At 48.6% G+C, this 22,125-nt stretch overlaps 1 protein-coding gene across 1 annotated transcript in view; it reads right to left on the bottom strand.

The window, feature by feature from the left end:
- Positions 1–9,609: 9,609 nt before the first annotated feature.
- Positions 9,610–22,125, bottom strand: part of Zfp64 (ZFP64 zinc finger protein) — a 79,902-nt gene continuing 67,386 nt past the window's right edge. The window contains exons 6-9 of the mRNA XM_047541502.1: positions 17,541–17,690; positions 17,003–17,065; positions 13,601–13,852; positions 9,610–10,798 (exon numbers count right to left, since the gene is read on the bottom strand). Coding sequence (XP_047397458.1) covers positions 10,089–10,798; positions 13,601–13,852; positions 17,003–17,065; positions 17,541–17,690 — 1,175 coding nt within the window. The 3' untranslated portion in view covers positions 9,610–10,088. The remainder of the gene's footprint in view (positions 10,799–13,600; positions 13,853–17,002; positions 17,066–17,540; positions 17,691–22,125) is intronic.

Here is a 22,125-nt window from a genome sequence, read left to right as displayed (position 1 = left end):
CTAAGCAACTCAGTGTGACCCTGTCTCTAAATAAAATATAAAAAAGGGCTGGAGATGTGGCTCAGTGGTTAAGCGCTCCTGGTTTCAATCCCCAGTCCCAAAAAAAAAAAAAAAAAGAAAGAAAAAAGAAAAAAAAAATTGCTGGCCAATCGGTGTTTGGGATGAGGGGAAAAAAAAAGTTATAGTATGCTTGGCTACAGTGTCATCAAGCAGGAAAAGAAGTAGGTGTGTAAAAATGGCCTTAATGCTTCCAATTAATCATAATCTGTCCATTGGCTCATGAGGTGCATGCAGTAAAATTCACTTCATGTCAGATAGGAGGGACACTCCAGGACATCATTTCATTCCTAAATTTCATCTTATAGGGAAAAGAACACGTGACATTTATGACATGCCTAAGGCACAGGAGTATTAGATTCCTCATTCCTAAAATTCTTAAAGAAATACATGGGGTAGAGAGGCCACCAACCTTATGAGTCTGTGTCTTAGTTTATTATCTGAAATTAGAATCTCTTTTGAGCATTTGAGGTCAAATGCTAGAATTGGCCAGTCTGTATCATGGGGTTGTCCCAGGGCCTGTTGTCATGGTCTCTAATTCATGGAGGATTGAATGCAATGATCCTAATAACAGTCATCATTAGCTGAGCACCTACTATGTGCGAGGATTTGAACCTGCTGTCGAAGATGCCTTCTCTTTCTTACTCTTCCCACGCAGGGGAAGAGGGTGAGCTCCTGAGGCACCTGCTCAAGATCTTACAGTGCGGGCGGTGGTGGGGGCGCTGGGGTAACCTCCCCAGGCATCTCAGCCAAGAGGCAGAGCTGGTCTGAAATGCGAGTCCACCCTTCCCGCCACAGTCGCAGGGCCTCCGTTGTGTCTTACCCTCCTTCCTCAAACGGCCCAGGGCAGGACGACTCAGGGCAACTCATCCGTGCTGTCCGTGTGTGTTGGCTGGACACAGTAGAGAAATAGCTTGTACATTACGGGGACGACCCTCAGGTCCCCAGCTCCTGTTTTAGACACTGCCAATCCCTGGTTCACCAAGTGCAAAAGGGTCGCCAATCTCACGGTTGGAAGCAGCCTCGCCTGTCGTTTTCAGATTCATGACCCCGAGTCAGGGTGGGTCCAGCCTCCTGGGGTGCTGACCCTTGCGCTCCTTCTTCAGTCATTGTCTGTCCATGGTCTTTGTCCACGTTTCCCCCACAGGGTGCCGCCTTCTTAGATACTGGGGACTGAAGCCGGGGGTGCGCCCCCACTGAGCTGCGGCCCCTGCCCCTTTTATTATTTTGAGACAGGGTCATGCTAAGTTGTTGAGGCTGGCCTTGAACTCGCCACCCTCCTGCCTCAGCCTCTGAGGTGCCGAGATCATAAACATGCACCACCACACCCAGCGAGTGCCTTACTGACTCGAAGGACTTCTAAGTCCTGGATGTTAACCACTGGCCTAGTAGAGGTGGCAGATGTGGCCCCTAGAATCCCATTTGTCTTTTGACTTGCCTAATGCTGTCTTGTCACTCTTACTGCTGTTTTTAATGTGGAGGTGATAACTCTTTACTTGGTGGGTTTTGTGCTTTTTAAGAAAGAAGTCAAGGGATGCAGCCCAGTGGTTCAGCACCTGCTGAGCATGTGTGAGGCCCTGGCTCCCCCCAGCACCACTGACTGACTGACAAAATAAAGTCATACACATACGCTTCTATGTTTTCTACCACAACCATTGTAGTGTGGCTTTTTAGGTTAGGTTAGTCAATAAGCGTCTATTTTTGTAATCACAGGGAACTAAAACATGGAATCTAAGTTTACTTTTTCCCAAATCAATAGCCATTTTCCTGATCCACATCTGTTCAACTGTCTCCCATATTTCTCTTTTTAAAATACAGTAAGTTTTGAATCACTTAAAATATGCTGCATTATTTTTATAATAAGAAATAGGGGGCTGGGGAGATAGCTCAGCTGGTAGAGTGCTTGCCTCGCAAGCACAAAGCCCCGAGTTCGATCCCCAGTACCGCAAAAAAAAAAAAAAAAAAAAAAAAAAAAAAAAAAAAGAAAAAGGATTTCTTAAAAGTAATGGTCATCTTTTGTTATCTCTCCTGTGTCTCTGGGTAGTTCCACACAATGCCAGGTACACACTAGGCACTAAACATTTCTGAGAAGGCGCTTTGTTTCTTTTTAACATTAGAGCTTCATATGCTAGCCACAGCCTCAGCACAGGCATTTTGGGGTAAGATAATACCACCGATGGTTTTGTTCTTGAATTGCTGGTTTTTCGGATAGATGACACAGAACCCCTTCCTACGAATGCAAAACCAATCATGCTGGGTGCCCAGATTCTGGATCTGGAGAGGGAAATGGACAAGTCCTCTGTAATCCTCCGCCCTCTTATACACGCGATTGGATTATTCATAACAGACATTTCCAGCTGTTCTTAAACTGAGCTACTTTGCAGTAATCCTGAATCTTTTCCCTAATAATCCACCGAGACTCTGGAAACCAGAGCACAATTAGCAGCTGTGAGTAGTCGCCGGATTCCCGCTCCTCCTTCCTTGCTTTGCACACGTCCAGCTTTAAGGGATTGCTGGGTGGATTCTGCCACTCCCCACCGATCCCCAAGGTGCCCCTTCGGTTGTCTGACATCAGGGGTTCTGAGCATCGCTGCACACTTCCAACATTTAGGCTGCCCTCAGTTACCGGAAGTCCTGCCAAGCTGTCCACTTACTTTATTGTGGCCCCACCCCTTGTCACCCTTCTTGGATGGCAGCTTTGTTCCACTCTCAAGATTTACATTTAAATCCAGGAGTTGGAGGCTATTAGCAATGAAAGGTAATCAATTGGAAATGGTTCCCTGCTGGCCAATTTCAAGCAGAGTCATCACCAAAAGCCAATTGTGCTGGCAGTTCTGGGTTCTCCTGAGCATCATTGTCCCATTAAAGGGTCCAGTGTTTGCTGAGTCCTGGGATTTAGATACAAGTTGTATTTCATGTTGTTCAAGCAAATCGAGGCACAGGGGATAAATGCCCAGCGATCTTGGGGCAGAAAGTCCAGATTTGTAATCGCTTCCCTTCTCGCTGGGTAATACTAAATACTAAAGTGGTGAAATTTCAAATTTTTTATGTTTATAGTGTTTCCTATGCTGTCAGATTAAGGGGTGGGCGGATAATTTTTATTTATTACATATGTTATTCAATATTAATGATAAATATTAAGTTATTAAATAGGCTAAATTTAGTGATATGAAATTATACTATATATTAACTATATTAAATATTAATATTTAATATAGCACTTAATGCAAAAATGATCTCAAACACATTTTTAAAAACTAATGTTGGTCAGAGCTACTAATGCTGTAATGATACTTAGCTTATCTGAATTGTACAGTACTTAATAAAAAATACTTGATTTGGAGAAGGGCACCGTAAACACACTCTCAACTTTGCTGATGAGTGTAAACCGGCGCAAGCTGTGGAAAGCAATTTGGCAGCATTTGGCAAGAGCCTTAAAAACATTCAGAATGTTGACCCAGTAATTTAATTTCTGGGAACCATCAGAAGAAAATAGATACACAAAAAGAGCTTTATGCACAAGGATGATAAACAGTTGTTTTTAACTATAAAAAATGAGAAGAAATTCAAATGTCCAGTGGTTAAGGGTTTTTTTTTTGGCCAGGCATGGTAGTGCATACCTGTAATCCCAGAGACTCAGGAGGCTGAAGTAGGAGGATTGCAAGTTCAAGGCCAGCCTCAAAAATAAGAGACTGAGGATGTAGCTCAGTGGTAAAGCTGCACCCCCAGTACCCACCCCCTTAAAAACGAACAAACAAAATAGAAGTGTGGGGATACAGCTTAGGGGCAGAGTGAAGCCCTGGGTTTGATCCTAAGCACCAGGCAAAGAAAAAAAAAAAAAAAAAAAAAAAAAAAAAAGAAAAAAAAATAAAGCAGAGAGAGCAAGTTGTATATCTGCCTACCTTCCTCTCCCCCAAACTGGTGTGTTATCACTGGGGGAAACTGGGTGAAGGACACAAGGGATCTGTGTTGTTTCCTAAGTGCATGGGAATCTACAGTGACCTCAACGGTAGACTGAAATTCCAACAAAACTCTTCATAGCAGGCAGCAGGCCAGTTTGCTGCCCTCTGGGTTAGACTGCTGGTCCCAAGTCTTTACCTCCCTGTAACTGGTTGCCTCTGTACCCTGTGCAAGGTAACTCTGCGGTCTTCCCTTTGTCCGTGGGCTGGCTTTAGCCAACGCGGCAGTTTTGTGTTTGGCCCACCCTCTCACACCACTGTGACATGTATGAGAAGATCCTGGTACCTGTGGACCCAATGGAGACTGGTGATCCAAGGCAGAGACCTGATCTCGATCTAAAACCTGAGGCCAAGTCCCATCAACCTTCAGAAGCCTGAGGCTGAGCCAGCCTCGTCAACCCTAGTGAGAGAAAGCAGCACTTGGCGGGAGCTGGCGCTTTGGAGGTGGGTTGTTTGCAGGAGCATCCGGGCAACAGCTAATAACCACAAGCGGGGGTGAGAGTGGTCTGGCCGGGTATTGTTTTGCTCTATTGTGCAGATGAAGGACAGGTAATTTGCTTCCTGGCTGCCAGGAGGTGAGCTGACCTGTTCTGCTACACCCACCCCGCCATGATGTTTGGCCCCATGGGAAAGGAGCCAGCCGACCATGGACTGAGTCCTCTGAAACTGTGAGCCAAAATAAACCTTTCTAGTCGATATTCTCACATTTTGTTAGAGATGGAAAGTTGACACGCACCCTAGCCTTAGGAGCGGTGGAGCCTCAGACCTGGGGCCCTCGAGTCCAGCACATGTGGGTCCAGGCCCCTGGACTAGCTGTGAGTCATTACCAAGTCCATGTCTCTGAAATCGGTATTTCCTTGCAAAGGGATGCAAACGCCGTTCATCACGAGTTTGGGTGGAGTCCCGCAGGGCATCCGTGGGACTCACTGGCTGAGTTTGAGTTTTCCTCCCATCCAGGACCCTGGTTGGCCAGCCCAGCCCAGAGTCTTGATCTCAAGGGTCGAGGACTTGCTAGTTTCCAGAGATGCAAACAGGTCCTTCTTAGGTACGTCCTTTTCTTTCTTTTGGGAATCTGGCTACGTAATTTGTAGGGCCTGATGCAAAATAAGAACACTGACCCAGATGGTGATAGCAGAGCATGAACAGAACAGGGGCCGATGGTGGTGACACAGGTCACATGTCCGGGACAGCCAGTCCTCCCCCTGGAATTGCAGCTCTGCAGAAGCTGCTCTAATTTGGATCTGGAATGTCCCCCAAAAGCCTGCGATTTCAAGACTTGGTCACCAGCCTTGGCACTACTGGAGGTGGTAGGATCTTCAGGGGGTGGAGCCTAGTGGAAGTTTACGTCAGGTCACTGGGGTGCGTCCTAGGAGAGCATACTAGAACCCCAGCCCCTTCTATCTTTTTACTCCCTAGCACCCCGAGTGAACAGGCCTCCTCTGCAGTGTGCTCCCACTCTGACAAACCATGCTACCACAGGCCAGAGCAGTAGGGCCAGGCAATCATGGCTGGAACCTTGGAAACTGTGAGCCCAAATAACCTTTCCTCTTTCTTAATTACCTCAGGTGCTTTGTCACAGTGATGGAACACTGACTAAGGCAGATGCCAAGGCACCTCTCACAGATGGAGTCCATACACCAAAGGGCTGCCCAGGGGATTGCAGCAGGTGGGCACAGCTGGCACTCACTGGCCTTGGAGGGCGGCCGTGGGCCAACAACCCCAAGACACAGAGGTTCTCTCAACAAAGCTGGAGAAGACAGAAATGCTGGTCTGTGGACAGCGGGGGGCTCTGGACTTGTACACAGGTTTCCTGAGCAGCCTGCGTTACTGCTCAGAGGACAAAGGGCACTCGGTCCAGCATCTCCTCCCAGGTCCCACCCGGCCCAGCCACTCACTCTGGAGGGAACTGCTGCCTCTGTGGTGCTACGGCCACGCAGTCAGGTGGGATGGGGAGCAGACCTGACCGCCCTCCTGGGGGCCTCAGGCTGCCACTGGGGCCCTGTGAGAAGGGGTGGGCTGCAGTGGGAAGGCAGACGAGCCCCGATGGGCGCAGTACTAGTTCCTGGCTATTCTTCCTCTCCCCCGACCCCAAAGGAAAAGAGGGGTGGAGGGAGGCACACGGGGGAAGCCAACTCCCGTTTTTTCCTAGGCCAGTAGATTTTATCATTTGGCGGGAAGTCCGACAGCCCATCTTACAGATGGCAAAGGGTACGATCCGCAGTGTGGTGTCAGCCGGATAGCGCTGCCAGCTGTGAGCTCCACCCCCTCCGGCTGTCACCCAGGGCAGCTTCCAGGAGGCCACCAGGGGCTGGCGGAGCTCGAAGGGTGCGACCTTCCTCAGGAGGTGGAAGGCTCTGGGCTGAAGGCAGACTCGGTACCAATTGCCATGGGAACCCGTGAGCGTCAGATGGCATCTCCCCCCCGCCCCTGCGTCGTGGTGCCTGGGGGACGCACACGCTGCTGTCAGCGAGTGTCTTTAGGAGACGCTTCTTTAGGATTGCTGTCACCTCCCTGCCATGCTGCCCCCTAATGGCACCGACTGTGGCGACTGTCATTCCTCAGGTCCACACCTGGGCAAGGGGCAGGGCGGGGCGCACTGGGGGAGGGGCCCAGATCTCAGTGATCAGGGAGATACCGAAATGTGATTGCTTCAGAACCAAAGTGCACCACAGTCCACAAACCAACCTGGGGATTTTAAATAAAGGTAGCAGCCCACTCTGCCATGCAGAACCCCGCCTCACTGACCCAGGATGACCTGCGAGGACCTGCAAACGAGATCAAAGTGACGGGTGGGGCTATTGGTTCCCGATTTAAAACACACACACACACACACACACACACACACTGCATTAAAATACTGTTTCTTGGTGGCCGAGTCTCTCCTGTCCCCTTCCATCTGGGACCCGAGGTGAATGCCTCTCCCATCTCATCCCAGTTCCAGCTCTGGACAGCCTGCCAGAACTAAGGAAGAGCCCAGGTAGAGATCTGATCCAAGCTGGGCAAGGTGGCACACACCTGTGGTGCCAGCAACTTGGGAGGCCGAGGCAGAAGGATAGTAAGTTCTAGGCTAGCTTGGAAATTAGCGTTTCAAAATAAATAAAAAGGGCTGAGGACTGAGCTCAATGGTCAAGTGCCCCTGGCTCCAATCTGGTTCACTTAGGACTTCAGTGGCACCTGGTCCCAACAGGAACGGAGGTTGGTGCTTTTTCCTAAATAAATTAATTCAGGGACAAATAAAAATTTCTATTCTATAGTATCTAGATGGCAGTAAGAAACCTCCAGCAAAGGAGCAAGACTCTTCACTGGGGATTTTATAGTTGAGCCAAATAAAGTTAAAAAGAATCCAGTCCTTCCTAGTACCTAACCTGGAGCTCACTTGTCTGTGGCACTAAGTGACATCTTCGTTAAAGTGGCCCCAGGAAGTGCATAGTTCTTAACATTCCCCCTCTGCCTGCTGCTCGTACTCCAGGTTCAGCACACTGCGGCCCTCTGAATCATGGTCTGCTATTTCTATACAATTTTAGTGGTGCACAGCCCAGGCTGCGCCTATTCTCTGGCAGAGTGGAGTAACCGTGCTACTGCAGTAGAGGGGAGCAGCTTGGGCAGTGTTCACAGGGAATGGTGCCAACAAAGTCCTAAACATTTCCTACCTGATCCTTTTCTGAAAAGGTTTGCAATTCCTGGTCCAGGTGGAGTCAAAGGCAAATATTCATTCACTTCCTCTTTCAGATCGACTCTCCACACTAGGGTTGGCATGGAAATTGCATCCGTCATGTCAGCAGCCCTTACCATTAAAGTCGTTTCTCAGTTCTGCTCCACAATCAGCTGCGGAAGTCTCTCCTAGCAGGTGTAGCCGGTTCACCCCTGGTTGCTTTTTATTTATCCTCACCAAATTCTACCTTCTAATTTCCTTGCCAATAAAGCAGGAGTAAAACCAACTCTCCTCCCGGAAGTTTCCTGGTTCTAGGTGTCCCTCCTAGCTCACTTTTCTCTGAATTCTCACCTGTCCCAAATTTTTATATGCGGTGCTGAGGATCCAACCCAGTGCCTCACACTTGCCAGGCAAGCACCATACCACTCAGCCACAATCCCAGCCCTCAATATTCTCTTATAAAATGTATTACTGTTTTAAACCGTCTTCTCTAACTCAGCCTTATTCTCTTCAGCCACATTCTCAGCTTTATGCAAATCCCATCTGTGGCTCTGCCAGCAAGTTGGGCCTCTTGGTATGCTCCAGAAGTTGCTGGAAAGATTTGTCCTATCAGGGCCTTGGTCTACATCCGCTGAGCTGCCCGCTATTGTTAAGTTTTATTGGAAAACAAACACATTTCTTCTTTTCTCTTTGTCTTTGGTTGCTTTTGTGCTAAAACCACAGAGCTACGTGGCTTAAAAGAGACTATAGTTCCATGATACTTGAAATATTTAATACCCAGGCCCAACCTTTCTGCTCACCTGTGACTCTGAGATCCAAATTTGCTAAGTGATACCAGGATGGATCTAAAGCTCTTGAAGTCCACACAGCTGTTACCAAAAACCACCTCTAAGAAGACTGACATCTTTCCTGTTTATCTGAAGAGGTATAACACCCGAGTACAAGGGACGTTTGTGTGATTTCGATCCGAGTTCCCACTCAAGAGGTCAACTACCTTCTATTTCCAGAAATGCAGATAAGAACCGTGACCACTGTGAGGGGGAACGGTTATCCAATCGACCACAGCAGCAGCATTCGACAACCCAACCTTCTACTGACCCCAATTGTTTCAGAGTAACATGATGACGGATTCTATCATGGGGAGTGGCTGGCATTTTAATCTTTCCTGACACTCGAGTGTCAACATAAGTTACCTGGTTCTACTGTAGAACTTGAACAAAGTCAGGGCTGTTCAAATTGCCGTCATAAAATAAGCTACGTACCTCTTGCGATCCTGTAGTGAAATGGTCCCCTGTATCCAATCTATGAAAATTTGCTGTCTTTTTCTGGTTTATCAACAATGGATTATAATGTCCACTTCAAAAACATACCTGTGCCGGGAATGGCGGCGGCTCACCTGTGATCCCAGCAGCTCGGGAGGCTGAGGAAGGAGGGTCACGAATTCAAAGTCAGCCTCAGCAACAGCGAGACACTAAGCAACTCAGTGAGACCCTGTGTCTAAATAAAATACAAAACAGCAGGATTGTGGCTCAGTGGTTGAGGGCCCCTGAGTTCAATTCCTAGTGTGCCCCACCCCCACCAAAAAACAAAACAAAAACAAAACCCAGTTTGGCTGAATGAGGGCTTTAGGCCGTTCCACACATCCCACATCCCAGAACTGGGTCCAGGGTCCGCGCCCCTTCACTTTTCTCCCCCGCAACTCCGTGATTCAAATTCTGCAGCGCACCCCGCAGGCTGTGCTACCGTCAGCTTGATCTTTGGCGCCACCTCCAGGTCAAACTGCGTTTTGCATCACTGCCAGGCTAAATTCCACGTGCCTGTGATTTACAATCGTCACTGAATGAGTGGGGCTGGGGGCGCCCTCCCTCTACCATCACCTGCGTATAGAGGAATGTGAAGCAAAATGGTTTCTCTTCTGTCATTCTACAGACGAGTCTGCCTTTTTATTGTAAAACAGATAAAAGAAACCACACAAATGTGTAAGGCGGACACTCTTCCATCACTACCCAGGTTAAGAAATATAATTTTCCCAGCCCCGCTGCCCTCCGCACGGCCCGTCCTCCTCCGAGCCCTCCCCACTACAGGGCTCAGTTCAGTCAGTTTCCTGCGTCCTCTAACGAGCCTGACAACTCCGTCAGTGACGGATCAGTTTTAAAGTCAGAATCCCTCAGGAACAAGCCTGTCTAGTGGACGGAGCAGACTCGGCGGACCCCACCTTTGAACCACCAAGGCGGGTTGCTCAGGCAGTTCTCGAAGGGTGTCAAGGAGTGTCTCCGTGGCGTGGCTCTGGCAACGCATGTCCCCATGTTACGGTCCCTTCGGCCTCTGCTGCTGGAGACCTGCGAGGCTAGGACAGCCAGTTCCAGAACTGATGGCCACAGTGGCCTGCCTGGAATCCCCAACGGCCCGCCCTGGTGGCACTAGAGGTCGTGGCTGGGCTCCAGGGGGGCCTCCAGCTGCCCCACAGAGACCAGAGGGCCCAGCTGCCCCGAGGCACCGCCCTCAGGAGGGAAGGTGACCAAGTCCGAGTTCTTGTGTTCACTCTGGTCACTGTGCTGCTTTTTATGGCATCTCAAGGAGTCGTCCCTGACGAAGGAGGCCCCGCAGGTCTCACAGCGGAAGGCCCTCTGGGTCACGATCTTGGCCACGTGGTGGGCGCCGCCCTCTCTGAGCCCCTCCTGGCCCTGTGGGGCCCTGTTCTCGGTCTTGGCCTCATCCCTGTGCACCTTGTCGATGTGCTTGGCCAGGCTGCTGGGCCGCTTGGTGTCGAAGCTGCAGAAGTCGCACTTGAAGGGCCGGTCTTGGCAGTGGACCCTGCGGTGCACGCGCAGGGCGGCGGCGCTGGAGCAGGAGTAGCTGCACTCGGGACACTTCTCGGGGTGGTCGGCCTGGTGCAGCCGGCTGTGCTCCAGGAGGTGGGCCCGGTCCCGGCCCTGGAAGGCACAGTGCAGACACTTGAAGGTGTGCTTGATGCGGATGTGGGACTTGAGGTTGGCCTTCATGGTGCAGCGGACGTCGCAGAACTCGCACTTGAAAGGCTTCTCCCCCGAGTGCACGATCATGTGCCTTTTCAAGTCCGAGCTGATTTTGAACTTGGCGCTACAGAGCCAGCACTGGAAGGGGGTGTCCCCTAGCAACGGAAGGTGCGTTTCCATTAGAGCAGGCAGGCAACACAGAACTCCCCCAACACGCATCCGCACACCTGGCCGCACCTAGGAGACGGGGTCTCTTCAACTCCAGCTATTGGCAACTTCCTGAAAACGCACTTCCTGCGTGCACACCCCGACCTAACCCTGCCACGAGCCTAGAAGACTGTTACACCCACCTTACAGGTGGAACAACTGAGGCTTAGGGGATTCAAGCAGAGGGATTTGATTGTGGGCCTCACAGCCCCCGAGTCTATTCTGGGTGACAGTTGAGTTTTAGATCTAAACTCATTAACTGACATCTCAGAATTGAAAATGGAAGAAAGGCAAGATAGAGGTTACATACATTTTCCATGTAAAGCTAAGATTTAGGAACAGCCTGACCATGGTGTTTATATTACAATCAGTTATTTGGCTTGCATTACTAGTTAAAAGTTTTCTAATTACAGATTTTTAGGTTTTTTTTTTTTTTTTTTTTTTTTTTTTTTTTTTTTTGTGGTGGTGCTGGGGATCGAACCCAGGGTCTTATGCATGCAAGGCAGGCACTCTACCGACTGAGCTATCTCCCCAGCCCCAGATTTAGTTTTGTTTATAAAGTTAACGCATGACTGTGGTAAGAGGGACAGGGACAAACAAGGAAAAGCCATAGCCTCCTCTCTAGCGTCCCTTCTCTGGAGGCATTGCTAAGGCTGTTCAGTCTTTTTGGAGGTGGTTGTTTTAATCGTCATTGGACGACTATAAGCCAGGATAAGAATGTCACTCATCCTAGCCAGTCAGTCACCTCCTGCATGCTGGAGGTGGTGGCTCCTGCCCTCTCAAGTTAGCTGCTAAAGGTAACAGGGTTTACCTGTTCCATCCGAGTGAGAGGTTCTGTGAGGATACCTCCTCCTCTTCCCATTAATGCTTCACTTTGTAAAAGCAGCTTTATTTTTACATTTAAGCTCAAAAATGTTCCATTCTGTCCTGTGAATTTCCATACTTCTGTCATTTTCAGATTTCAACTTTGGAACCAAACTACAAGTAATTTAAATTAGGACAGAGTATTTGACATTTGTCAGAGTCAAAGATGGTCCACAGTCACACCTGGGCCAATTACTAGTGTCAATGACCATCAAGGTTAAACTGTTCTTTCCTTACATGCTCATTTTTGGCCAATAGTTAGCTTGCTTCTTGATTGGGACTATGCATTTTTGAGGAAAAAAAAAAAAAAAAACACATAATATCAAAAGTCATCCAGTCTCTTAATTGTATACTTTTCATGTGGATTAAAAAAAAAAAAATGCTTTTTGTGAATTTCTGGTTTAATTTTCTCTCAATGTTCTGTTCAAGCATCAACCTGATCCCTCTCCTTACTACAATCCCAGTTAGCTATACTCAGTCACGCATAAGATATTTCATGACATTTTGTTTTCTCCCTTCTTTTGCTACAGAGTATCTTCTAGTAACTTCTATTTTGGTGGCTGAGAGTACAGTCTTGAATCCTTATATTTACTTGTTTCACCCTCATACATGAGACAGTTTGGCTGGGTATAGAATTCTAAGTTCAAAATCATTTCTCAACCTTGAGGGCACTGTCTCTAGGAAGCAATTCTGCTGAAGTCTCTCTAGGTATGGATCTTCCCTCCCGGCTCCTTTCAGCCTGGCTGACCTCTTGCGAGCCCTCTCATTTCCCTGGTCCATTACAATTGTGGGATTCCTTTTGTTGCTCATTTGATTTTCTCACTTCTATTTTCTTTTCTTCCTAGACCTCATCAGAGCCCCAAATTACAGTTTCTTATTCTCAGTTCTCTAGCCCAATTTCTCTCACTAATCTCTGGGAAATGCTGTTAACCTTAGAGTTAGTAGCTTTGGTTTTAATTCATGTCTCTTTGTTCCATCTCTTCACAGAATGCTGCTTAGATGGAACATTTCTGCCAGTTGGCAGACACCAAATAGAAAGCAAACATTTTTCTATCGCCCAAGTACGCTTACTTTTGGGATTCATCGTTGGTTACAGTTGGCACATTTCATGTCACACATTTCTTGCAAATGGCTCACAGTCCTTGGCTGACTATATTTAGGAAGAGTAGGCTGGTTTAAGGATGAGACCTAAGAGCTTCACCTGCTTCTGAGCAGGTTGCCTGGGTTTGGTAACAGGCCTTGGCTATCCTCCTTGCCAGTTCCAAGTCCAGAGCTCGCAGGGCATTCAGACATTAGCTGGAGAGGCTGGTTCCCACCTCCATGGCTGCCTCCATTTGTCTACTGGAATGCAGCTCTCTCTAGTCAGTTTTAAATGTCAGCATAGTCCTGTTTATCATCATCCATAAATTCTTTAGAAATGCTCATTATGAGCCTCATTAAGAATGTTTCAAACCCTCAATTTTCTGTGCCACAATGGGTTGGTCCTATTTAGTTAGAATTTTAGTGGGGTCCCACAGAAGGGAAGGAAAAATTTCTAGAATTTTGTGATTTGCAATTACATTCCTGAGTTCAACCATACAGAGTATAAGTCAAAATACCAAACACCCAGTTTACAGATCAGGTGTTTGAGATGTCTCCTTCATTGCTTGGCTGTGGTACCGGGTGCCCACCCCGAGCTGTGTTCCTGTAGGTAAGTTATGAAAACCGATTGTCAGACTGTTTCACTCAAAGCTGTTGTTGTGGCAAAGAAAACCTCAACAAGTCACATAACCACACACTCCAAACTCCTTTACTTCTACCACCAAGTCATTTGAGTTGCTCGTGTTTTAAGTACAAGGGTAAGAAATTAGAGAAAAGGTCCCGAGGTTTCTGGGCCAGCGACTTACCGGTGTGGGAGCGTAGGTGGACGGTGAGTTGGCTGGAGTTGCGGCTGGCGTAGGGGCAGAGCTGGCACTTGTATGGCCGCTCATCTGAATGGATCCGCAGGTGCTTCTTGAGGCTGCTGCTGTCCACTGCGGCATAGTCACACAGGTGACACTTGTGTGGCTTCACACTCGTGTGGCACCGCATGTGCATGGTCAGGTTGTCTTTCCGGCTGAAGCACTTGTCACAGAACTCACACTTGTGTGGTTTGTCTCCTTCAAACACAAGGATGCAAGGTTTAAAGCATCTGTCCATCAGGATGACTACATAGATTGAACCTGGATGGGCTACGGGCTGCCTCCTCCTCTTGCCCAAAGGCCTGGAGACAGGGATATGCTGACTGAAGTCCCAATCAGCACACTGGGAAACAAAGCATGCCATTTGCTGATGACTGAGAAACTGAGAAACCCCAAGGGACAGTAAATAAGAATCAGACGGAAGCAAGTTGTGGTGTGGTCATGGAAGTAGTCAAGCCAAGACCAGCAGGAGGCAGGGTCGGGAAGCTTTCTGGCTACCAGCCGAGAAGGCTCAGGTGGACTCGTTCCTTCGCTGATGCCCTCCAGTATACAGAATACAGGGCACCAAGGCCTGAAAGTACAGGGCCCTGGTCAGGAGAGAAGCCCATGTCCAGACCTCTCCAGCCATCTGGGTGCTCCACCTGACCATTATTCTCAGCTGCTCCAATAAACATTAGATCCAAGACATGCTCAAGAGCTTGCAGTTATTAAAGCAAACAGAAGCACTGCGATCATGGAAGTAGTCAGGAGAGGCGGAATAAAGCTTCTAAGTAGGCTGGCCAGCAGAGGGGCACTCAAAATCCATGGTAACCATGGCAAGAAACCACATTTGCACACATCGGCCCACCCAGGCAGCCCCAAGGACCCCCTGAACGTCAGAGCAGTGGGGCTGACAGCCAGGAGCCTGGAGCCTGCACACAGACACTCTAAACAGCTTTGCCACCTGCCAGCACGACAGTTTTTACATCCCTCGGCCGGCACACCCCCAACCCCAGTCTTCACCCTAAATAGAACCAGTTTTCTGTCTGAATAGGCAGATAGGGGAGGAGGGTGTGGTAATGGTAAATTCACGGTGGTATACGGTGTTCTGTGATTCACTGATTTCAACCAGCCTGATGAATGAACTATGGTATCTGCATTGAACTTGAACTTCATTGCTCATAGCCTTTATCACATGACAACCATGTATTCTGAGCATTCTGTCCCATTATGTCTTCTTGTGGGATGTTTACGTTTTAAAGGGCATTTTAGCTTTGATTTAGTCCTATTTCGTCAGTCTTACTCCTGTGGCTTATTTGCCTATCTGTGTGCACCACACGGCAGTCCTTAATGCTTCACGTACTCCATTTGGAATGGAGAGGCGAAGTCACCCTGACCGGCTACTGACTGGGCCGTATCCATTCTCCCATGGCCAGACATGCCCCTCGTTAGGGGCTGAGCTTGCCCATGGACACCTGTTTCCAACCTTCTTTTTGAGGTGCTGGGGATTGATCTCAGGCCTAGGCAAGTGCTCCCCAGTGAGCTCTATCCCAGCCCCTGTTTATCGCATGCTTGAATTGCAGCTCTAGGGCACTGTAGTTTCTTAGAAAGTACATGGGCTGTTGCCTAAGAATTTAGTGGCATGTGTCTTTTCCTCAGATAGATTCCATTACAGGGAAGGTGGGGGGTGCTGGTACGGAAGCAGAGGTGGCAAAAGGAACTCACTCTGTCACTGTGACTTCAAACAAGGATTTAGCCACCTTTACTGGAGTGATTAAAAAAAAACTGGAAAATAAAAGCCATGTGTGTGAATATGCACACAGATGTATTTGCTCATACTCTGAATATACGAACTTGAGAGAGTAAGCCGTTTTAATATTCTCCATTCAGAAAAAATTCCTGTTATCACAATGCGTCTCGCCTCAGGATTTTCCGCGGGAAACAGCGGGAATAAAGCATATTTTTATTCTGCTCTTCTTCCCTTCTACTGGGTACCCTATCTCTATCAGGTATTTCAACATTATTTCACTTTTCTTCCTCCAGGATGAACTGGCATTTAGGGTATTAGAATCCCAACCTAACTTTAGAATAAATAAAAACGTGAACCAATGTATGCCAAGGCCTGGCTTTCCAAGACCTCCCTGGCGGGATGGCGCCAGCCTTCCTCCACCTGCCTAGGAAGGGCCCCCTGTGGGCAGCAGGCACGCGTCTCGGCCACCTGCCTGGGCTCTGCACCCTCTCCAGCGCCTGCAGTTGAACTGCCGCACTGCTCTCGAGGCGAGCTGGAGACTGGCCGTGGTCAGCGTGTTTTCAGACTATCACGGTTTGTCATTGTTGACGTGTGCTGACACCAGAGCAGGCCCGCTGGAGTCTTCCCTGCATCAGGCGGTGGCACCTGCTCTACTGGCCACAGCCACACGCCCCCAGGAAGAGAGAGGGGCCCACTTGGAGGGCAGCCAGGAAGCAGTAACAACAGATCTGATGGCCCCCAGTGAGCCCGCCTACGGCTCTGCACCGTGGCACCGGAAGCAGAAGGCACTGCTGCTGCGACCCCAAGTTCCCCAGGGGTCTCGGGGACACAGCCGTGCGACGGTCACACTGTAGCCGCATTAGTGCTTTCCACATCCCACCGTTTTGATGAAAGAGCAACTGACGAGCTGTGTTTTTTATTCAGTGTTTTTCATATTTGGCATTTGGCAGATGTTCTTAAAAAAGGACCAAGTGACCCCGTTATCAGAGTGCCATGATGACCCTGGGCTCTCCAGCGACAGGACTCCAGGAGACAGTCTGCCGCCTGGGCGCCCAGCTTTTCCCTACCTGAGGGGCACCCCTAATTCACCATGAGGCTCCTCCAAAAGTTTTGGAGCTCAGAGTATTTTGAATTTTCCCATCAGGGATGCTCAACTGGTAAAGTCTCTGCAAATAACTGATATCTTAAAACAAAACAAAACAAAACAAAAACAAAAAAAAACCCTCCAAAATCTAAACTATCTCTGTCCCAAGCAGTTTGGATAAAGGATACTCAACCTGCACTTAGATTTTCTGAGAAGTCATTGACAAGTGAGTTTTCCCTGTGGTATAATGAAATGGGTCAATGTTTGGAGGAATTACAAAGACTGCTAACCCAGTCTCTTCCAAATGACTGATGTGTGGTTGTGACAGACAAAACAGCATGGGCGAGAGTCAAGATGCAAAACAGACCAATGGATTTGAATTCGGCAGTTTGTAAAAGTCCCTGATGAGGCTGCAGAGTCCACGTGGCGACTACCTCTAAGAAGCTACCATTTGCCGAGTCCTGGTACCCTCCACCCGCTCGTGTCCACGGCCAACTTTCTTACTGAAGGACTGAACACGCGCGGGGGCACCCACCTGTGTGGATTCTTAGATGACGGTCCAGGTCTTTCATGCCATGAACAGTTTTGAAGTGGCACCCTAGAAGGGAAGACAGTGACTTAAACACACAGTCCCAACCTACAACGGTCTGACCCGTGATTTTGAACTTGATGGTGGAGCGAAAGCGTTTTCCTTTCAGTCTAGTATTCAGTACGTGACATGAGCCATGACTGCTCGTTATAAAACAGGCTACGTGCCCCGACTTGGCTAAGGCGAGTGTTCTGACAGTTGGTCAGTTAGGCAGTTTTGACTTAGGATCGTTTCAATGGATTCATCTAGACATGGCCCTAAGTTAAGGGGCATCACCTGCAACCTCAGAATAGAAGCTACTATGAATCCGACGTGCTGTCGGGTACAATGTGCTCTGGACTCCACGGGACTCCTGGAGCACCCGCAGAAGGCTAGGAGTGGCTGCAGATCCTCCCACGTCGTGGGAGGAGGCGGGCGTGTGCACGTTCCCACGGAGTGCGCATGCCCGGCACCGAGAAGGAGCTCCCTGCGCCCTGTACTCTACCTGGGTAGCAGCAGTTGAACGTCCTCTCTCCGAGGGTGGCCGTTTGTTCCCTTGACTCTGAGGGAGGCGCGATGGCGGGAGGCTTCTGGGTGTCGCTGCCTTCAGCAGGGAGGTTGGCTGGCTTTGGAACATCATTGTCCAGTTCTAAAGCTGAAATTAGGGTATGAAGCTTCACTTAGTTTCTCAACCACAATCACCAAGGCGGGTCTGAGGTGGTAGGTGTGGCTTATCGCACCTTTACCCGTTTTCCCCAAAAGGTTTTTTTTGAGGGGGGATGAGGGGTGGGGGAGGTGGGTACTGGGAATTGAACTCCTGGGCACTGGACCATTAAGCCACATCCCCAGCCCCATTTTGTATTTTATTTAGAGACAAGGTCTCACTAAGTTGCTTAGCACTTCCCTTTTGCTGAGGCTGGCTTTGAATTCTCGATCCTCCTGTCTCAGCCTCCCTGTGTCTCTGGGATTACAGGTGTGTGCCTGGCTCCCTGCCCCCCCACCCCATTTTTTTTTTTTTTTTTTTTGTGTGTGTGTGTGGTACTAGAGGCTGAACCCAGGGGTGCTTCACCACTGAGCCACATCTCTAGCCCCCCCCCCCACCTTTTTTTTTAAACTTTGAGATTAAGTTGCGTAGGGTCTCACTAAGTTTCTAAGACTGGCCTCAGATTTCTAATCCTCCTGCCTCAGCCTCCTGAGTCACTGGGATTACAGGTGCATACCACTTTGCCTGGCTTCCCACAAGCATTTTAAAAATTGGAAGCTATGTACATTCTAACTAGTCTTGCAGAAATCTTTAACTACCAATTCCTAGAAACCCAGGTGACAGAGGCACTAACACCTGTGGCACAATCCCAGCTACAAATCACTTAAGCACATCACAAGTAACACACAGTCCTGGTTTTTAAAAACAATTCCCAATTTATCACAGGCTGATACTTTTGTTCAACATGACATGAATACAAGAAAAATGACAGAAAAGTCCAAACGCTATTGTTGGATATGAATGGAAGCTGGAGGCCCTGGTGATGTCAAGGACTAGTTTTAACTGCTTCCACCCGATTTGATACTTTCCCCCAGGATCCCTTTTATATTCCAGGAAGGGGCCTGGCACTTGCCATCCTCCTGCCTCAGCCTCCTGGCTGGGGCGACCATCACACTTGGTTCCGACAGGTTTTGTTTCAGTTCGTTAGCAGGCCACAGACCTCGATTTGAGGATCATTTGCTCTCCAGCAAAAACCAGTTATATCAACAAACGACTTGAAGGAAAATGAAGAGCTGAAACCAGAGATGGAAGGACTCAAGATGAGGATCTGAAGTCTTAGGGCCTTATTGGGTCTTGATTTAAACACACCGTAAGATCCACTTAAGACAGCGAGTGTGCAGACTCCCTGGAAGCGCGACAGAGTTGGAGATTCTGGGGGTGTGAGGACGAAATGGGTTTAACACATTCTCATGGGGCGATGTTAACATGTTCCAGTGGTATGAATTATTCAGGGTGGTGCAGTGGGGATGACATCGGCCATGTGTAGTGAATTGTTGCTGCTTATTTAAGATTTTTTTTTTAAAATTTTGGTGGGTGGTGGTGGAGTGGGGGATTGAACCCAGGACTTTGGGCCTGCTAGGTTAGCGCTCTGCCACTAGCCACACCCTGGCCCCATGTACAGTTGCCTGTGGAAGCCGAGGAATGGCGTGTCAGTTCGTGCAATTATTCTGTACTACTACTCAACCAAGTGAAATCAACATCCTTACCTGCAAAATGGTCAGATAACTTCATGTGGGTCAATCTCACTTGTAAACGTAAGAATTTCTAAAAGACTAAGAGCTCCTAAATAACCTGAGAGGGATTTATCTCCAAATAGACCGAAATCCAAGGGGATTGCTGTCAAGGTGAGATTTTGAAAAACAAAACCCGGAAGAGATATTGATCAGTTTATGAATTACAGGCCAAGGTCTGAGAACTTTTGGCTCCAGATTATAATAAAAGGTGGAGTGTATCTTCAACGAGAGCCTTACCATTAGAAAGCAAAAGCACGCCAGCGTGGATTTCGGTCTTAGGAAGATGGTTTGTTCAGCTGCATGCTAGCTGTGTGATCACTGGCAAGTTACTTAACCTGAGCCTCAGTTTAGTCACCTGTAGCAAGTGGTGATTTATATCCCTGAGTGTTGCAGTTTGAGGAGATGAAGGATGTCCATTCTCGGAATGTACTGAGTAAATGCTCACAGGTACATGGCTTCAGATGCCAAAGTGAGTAGTCATGGATGTCACGTCCAAGCAGCTGGATAGCTGAAATCCCATAACAAAGGTCTGAAAAGTGATAGAGTTCACTGGCTCTCAAATGAGGGCCTTTTGGCAGTGCCAGGGGACACGCTTAAGTGTTGTGATCTGTGTGCATGCAATTTTGATTATGGGTAGAGGCAGGGATGCTGGACCTACAATGTGTAGGACAGCCCCTACCAAGAAGTGGCCCACATGTCAACAGTGCTGACCGGTCTCATGTTGGTGACCCCTGTGGTAGTATCACTGCCAGAGGCCTTATCCTAGACTCAAAGACTTGGAGGTGGAGTTGGAGAGAGTCAGGGCGGATCCCGGAAATCTGAATTTTTAAAGGTACTCCTTGAGTGATTCTGTCACAGTACCCCAAGCCCTTGCTCCCCAAAGGGAGGTGCCCGAAGAGCCACCCGGGAGCTAGTTAAGTATACAAACCTTACACTCCACTGTCATGTGTATCTAAAAAAACAAAATACTGCAGAACCTCAGGTCCCACGCCACCAGGCTGCACCCTCGCTGTGTCCCTAGGAGACTTGTATGCGAGATTTGAGAAGCATCGAGGAACCCTGTGTCGACCATGGATTTAATGACATTTAGCATTTCAACGCAATTTCCCATGTTCTCTTCTAGTTACTAATGACGCCGTTTTATGCATGGGTGACTTCCTTGGTGTAGATTTTGGAGACTTTTAAAATAAAGGCATAAAAAGGGTGACATGCATGGAGCAAGTTTTTAGCAAAGGATCAAGGATTTGTGTTCTGAGGGGCACAGGTGGACCAGCTGTTACCCTGAAGATGTCTAGGACTTTGGTGACAGTAAGGAGCATGCAGCTGGGGACCTCTGAAAGGCATCTTTTTAAAAAATATTTTTTAGTGGTATATGGACACAGCATTATTATTTATTTTTTTTGTGGTGCTGGGGATCGAACTCAGGGCCTTGTGCTTGTGCTTGCATGGCAAGCACTCTACCGACTGAGCTATCTCCCCAGCCCCACGGTATTATTTTTATGTGGTGCTGAGGATTGAACCCAGGGCCTCCCACACGAGAGGCAAACACTCTACAACTGAGCTACAGCCCCAGCCCAAACATCTTTTCCAATTTAATAAATTTCGGCAATCTGCACGTGCACACGCACACACTCATGCCGTGTGTGAAATATCTCACTGCAGCCGGTGGTTCTCAAATGTAAGTGTGCATCAGAATCACCTAGAGGGCTTGTTAAGACCCAGGTGGTTTGGGCCCCACCTCTAGAGCTCCTGATTCAGTAGTCTAGAGTAGACCTAGTAATTTTTTTATTTCTATCAAGTTCCCAGGAGGATTCCAGCTGATCAGAACCCACACTGCCCCACCTGCAGCGCATCTCTGTGCCCTTCCAGGGAGGGCACCAACACAATCTTGTGCTATCCAGCAATTCGCATAAGAAGAAAACCATTAAACTCTTGAGGATTTCCAGTTCCACAAAGTCAAGTTAGACTGGAGACAAACCTAAATAACGTGTTGTGTTGTAAAAGGTGGTTTAGGGAACCGTTTGGGACGCCAGCTGGTGAGTTACAGATGTCAGTTCCACCGTGTATTTGTTGTGTGGCCCTGGGTAAGTTACTGAACCTCCCTGTTCCTGGTTTCCACATCTGTAATGGAGAGTACGGCTCCTATCTCTTGGTCTCAGATGAAGATCAGTGGTTAGTACCTGTACGTGGTGCGTGGTCAGCACAGTATAAATACGAGTTTCATTCACTGACGTACACTTAAGAGCTACTGAACTCTCAGGGGGAGGAAAATGCACATTCCTAATGAAAACGAAAAGAAGCAAAAGAATTCTGACAGGTCTGTAGAGCCCCTGGGACTGCATCCAACACTAAAGACACCCAGGAGGGCCTCTGATGGGGAGGCCAGAGGGGCCTCCACCTTTGCACACCTAGGAATCCGAAGCAGGTAGAAGCCCACTCTCCTGAGAGAGGCACAGCTGGGCGAGAGACCCTTGGAGCTTGGGAGTGGGGGTGCCCATGACTGACAGACACCAGAGGGCCTGCCTGACCCGGACCAGGCCCTGGTTCCACCCCCAGCCCAAGTGGTAAGTCGCTGTCTGCTTGTTTTCCTGTTCATTATTCCATTTTCACTGGTGGTGATGGGAAAAGTACCCTTTCCCGCTACATTCTCCTTCAAAAGCTCCTTAACTTGCAAGTGGCCTTGGAACTCAAGAGTAGCTGGACCTTAATAAAAAGGCTCGCCCTTTGTTCAGTGTCAGAGACCCAAGATGTGCAGATAAAACGCAGCCCAGCCTGGGGCCAGGCCCACTAACTAGGCAGGCCTGGGTGACAGC

Source organism: Sciurus carolinensis, chromosome 2 (genome assembly GCF_902686445.1).
Source record: "Sciurus carolinensis chromosome 2, mSciCar1.2, whole genome shotgun sequence".
In the NCBI taxonomy this organism is placed as follows: domain Eukaryota; kingdom Metazoa; phylum Chordata; class Mammalia; order Rodentia; family Sciuridae; genus Sciurus; species Sciurus carolinensis.
Note: the sequence above shows the minus strand (reverse complement) of the source record. Positions and strands in the feature narration are given on the sequence as shown.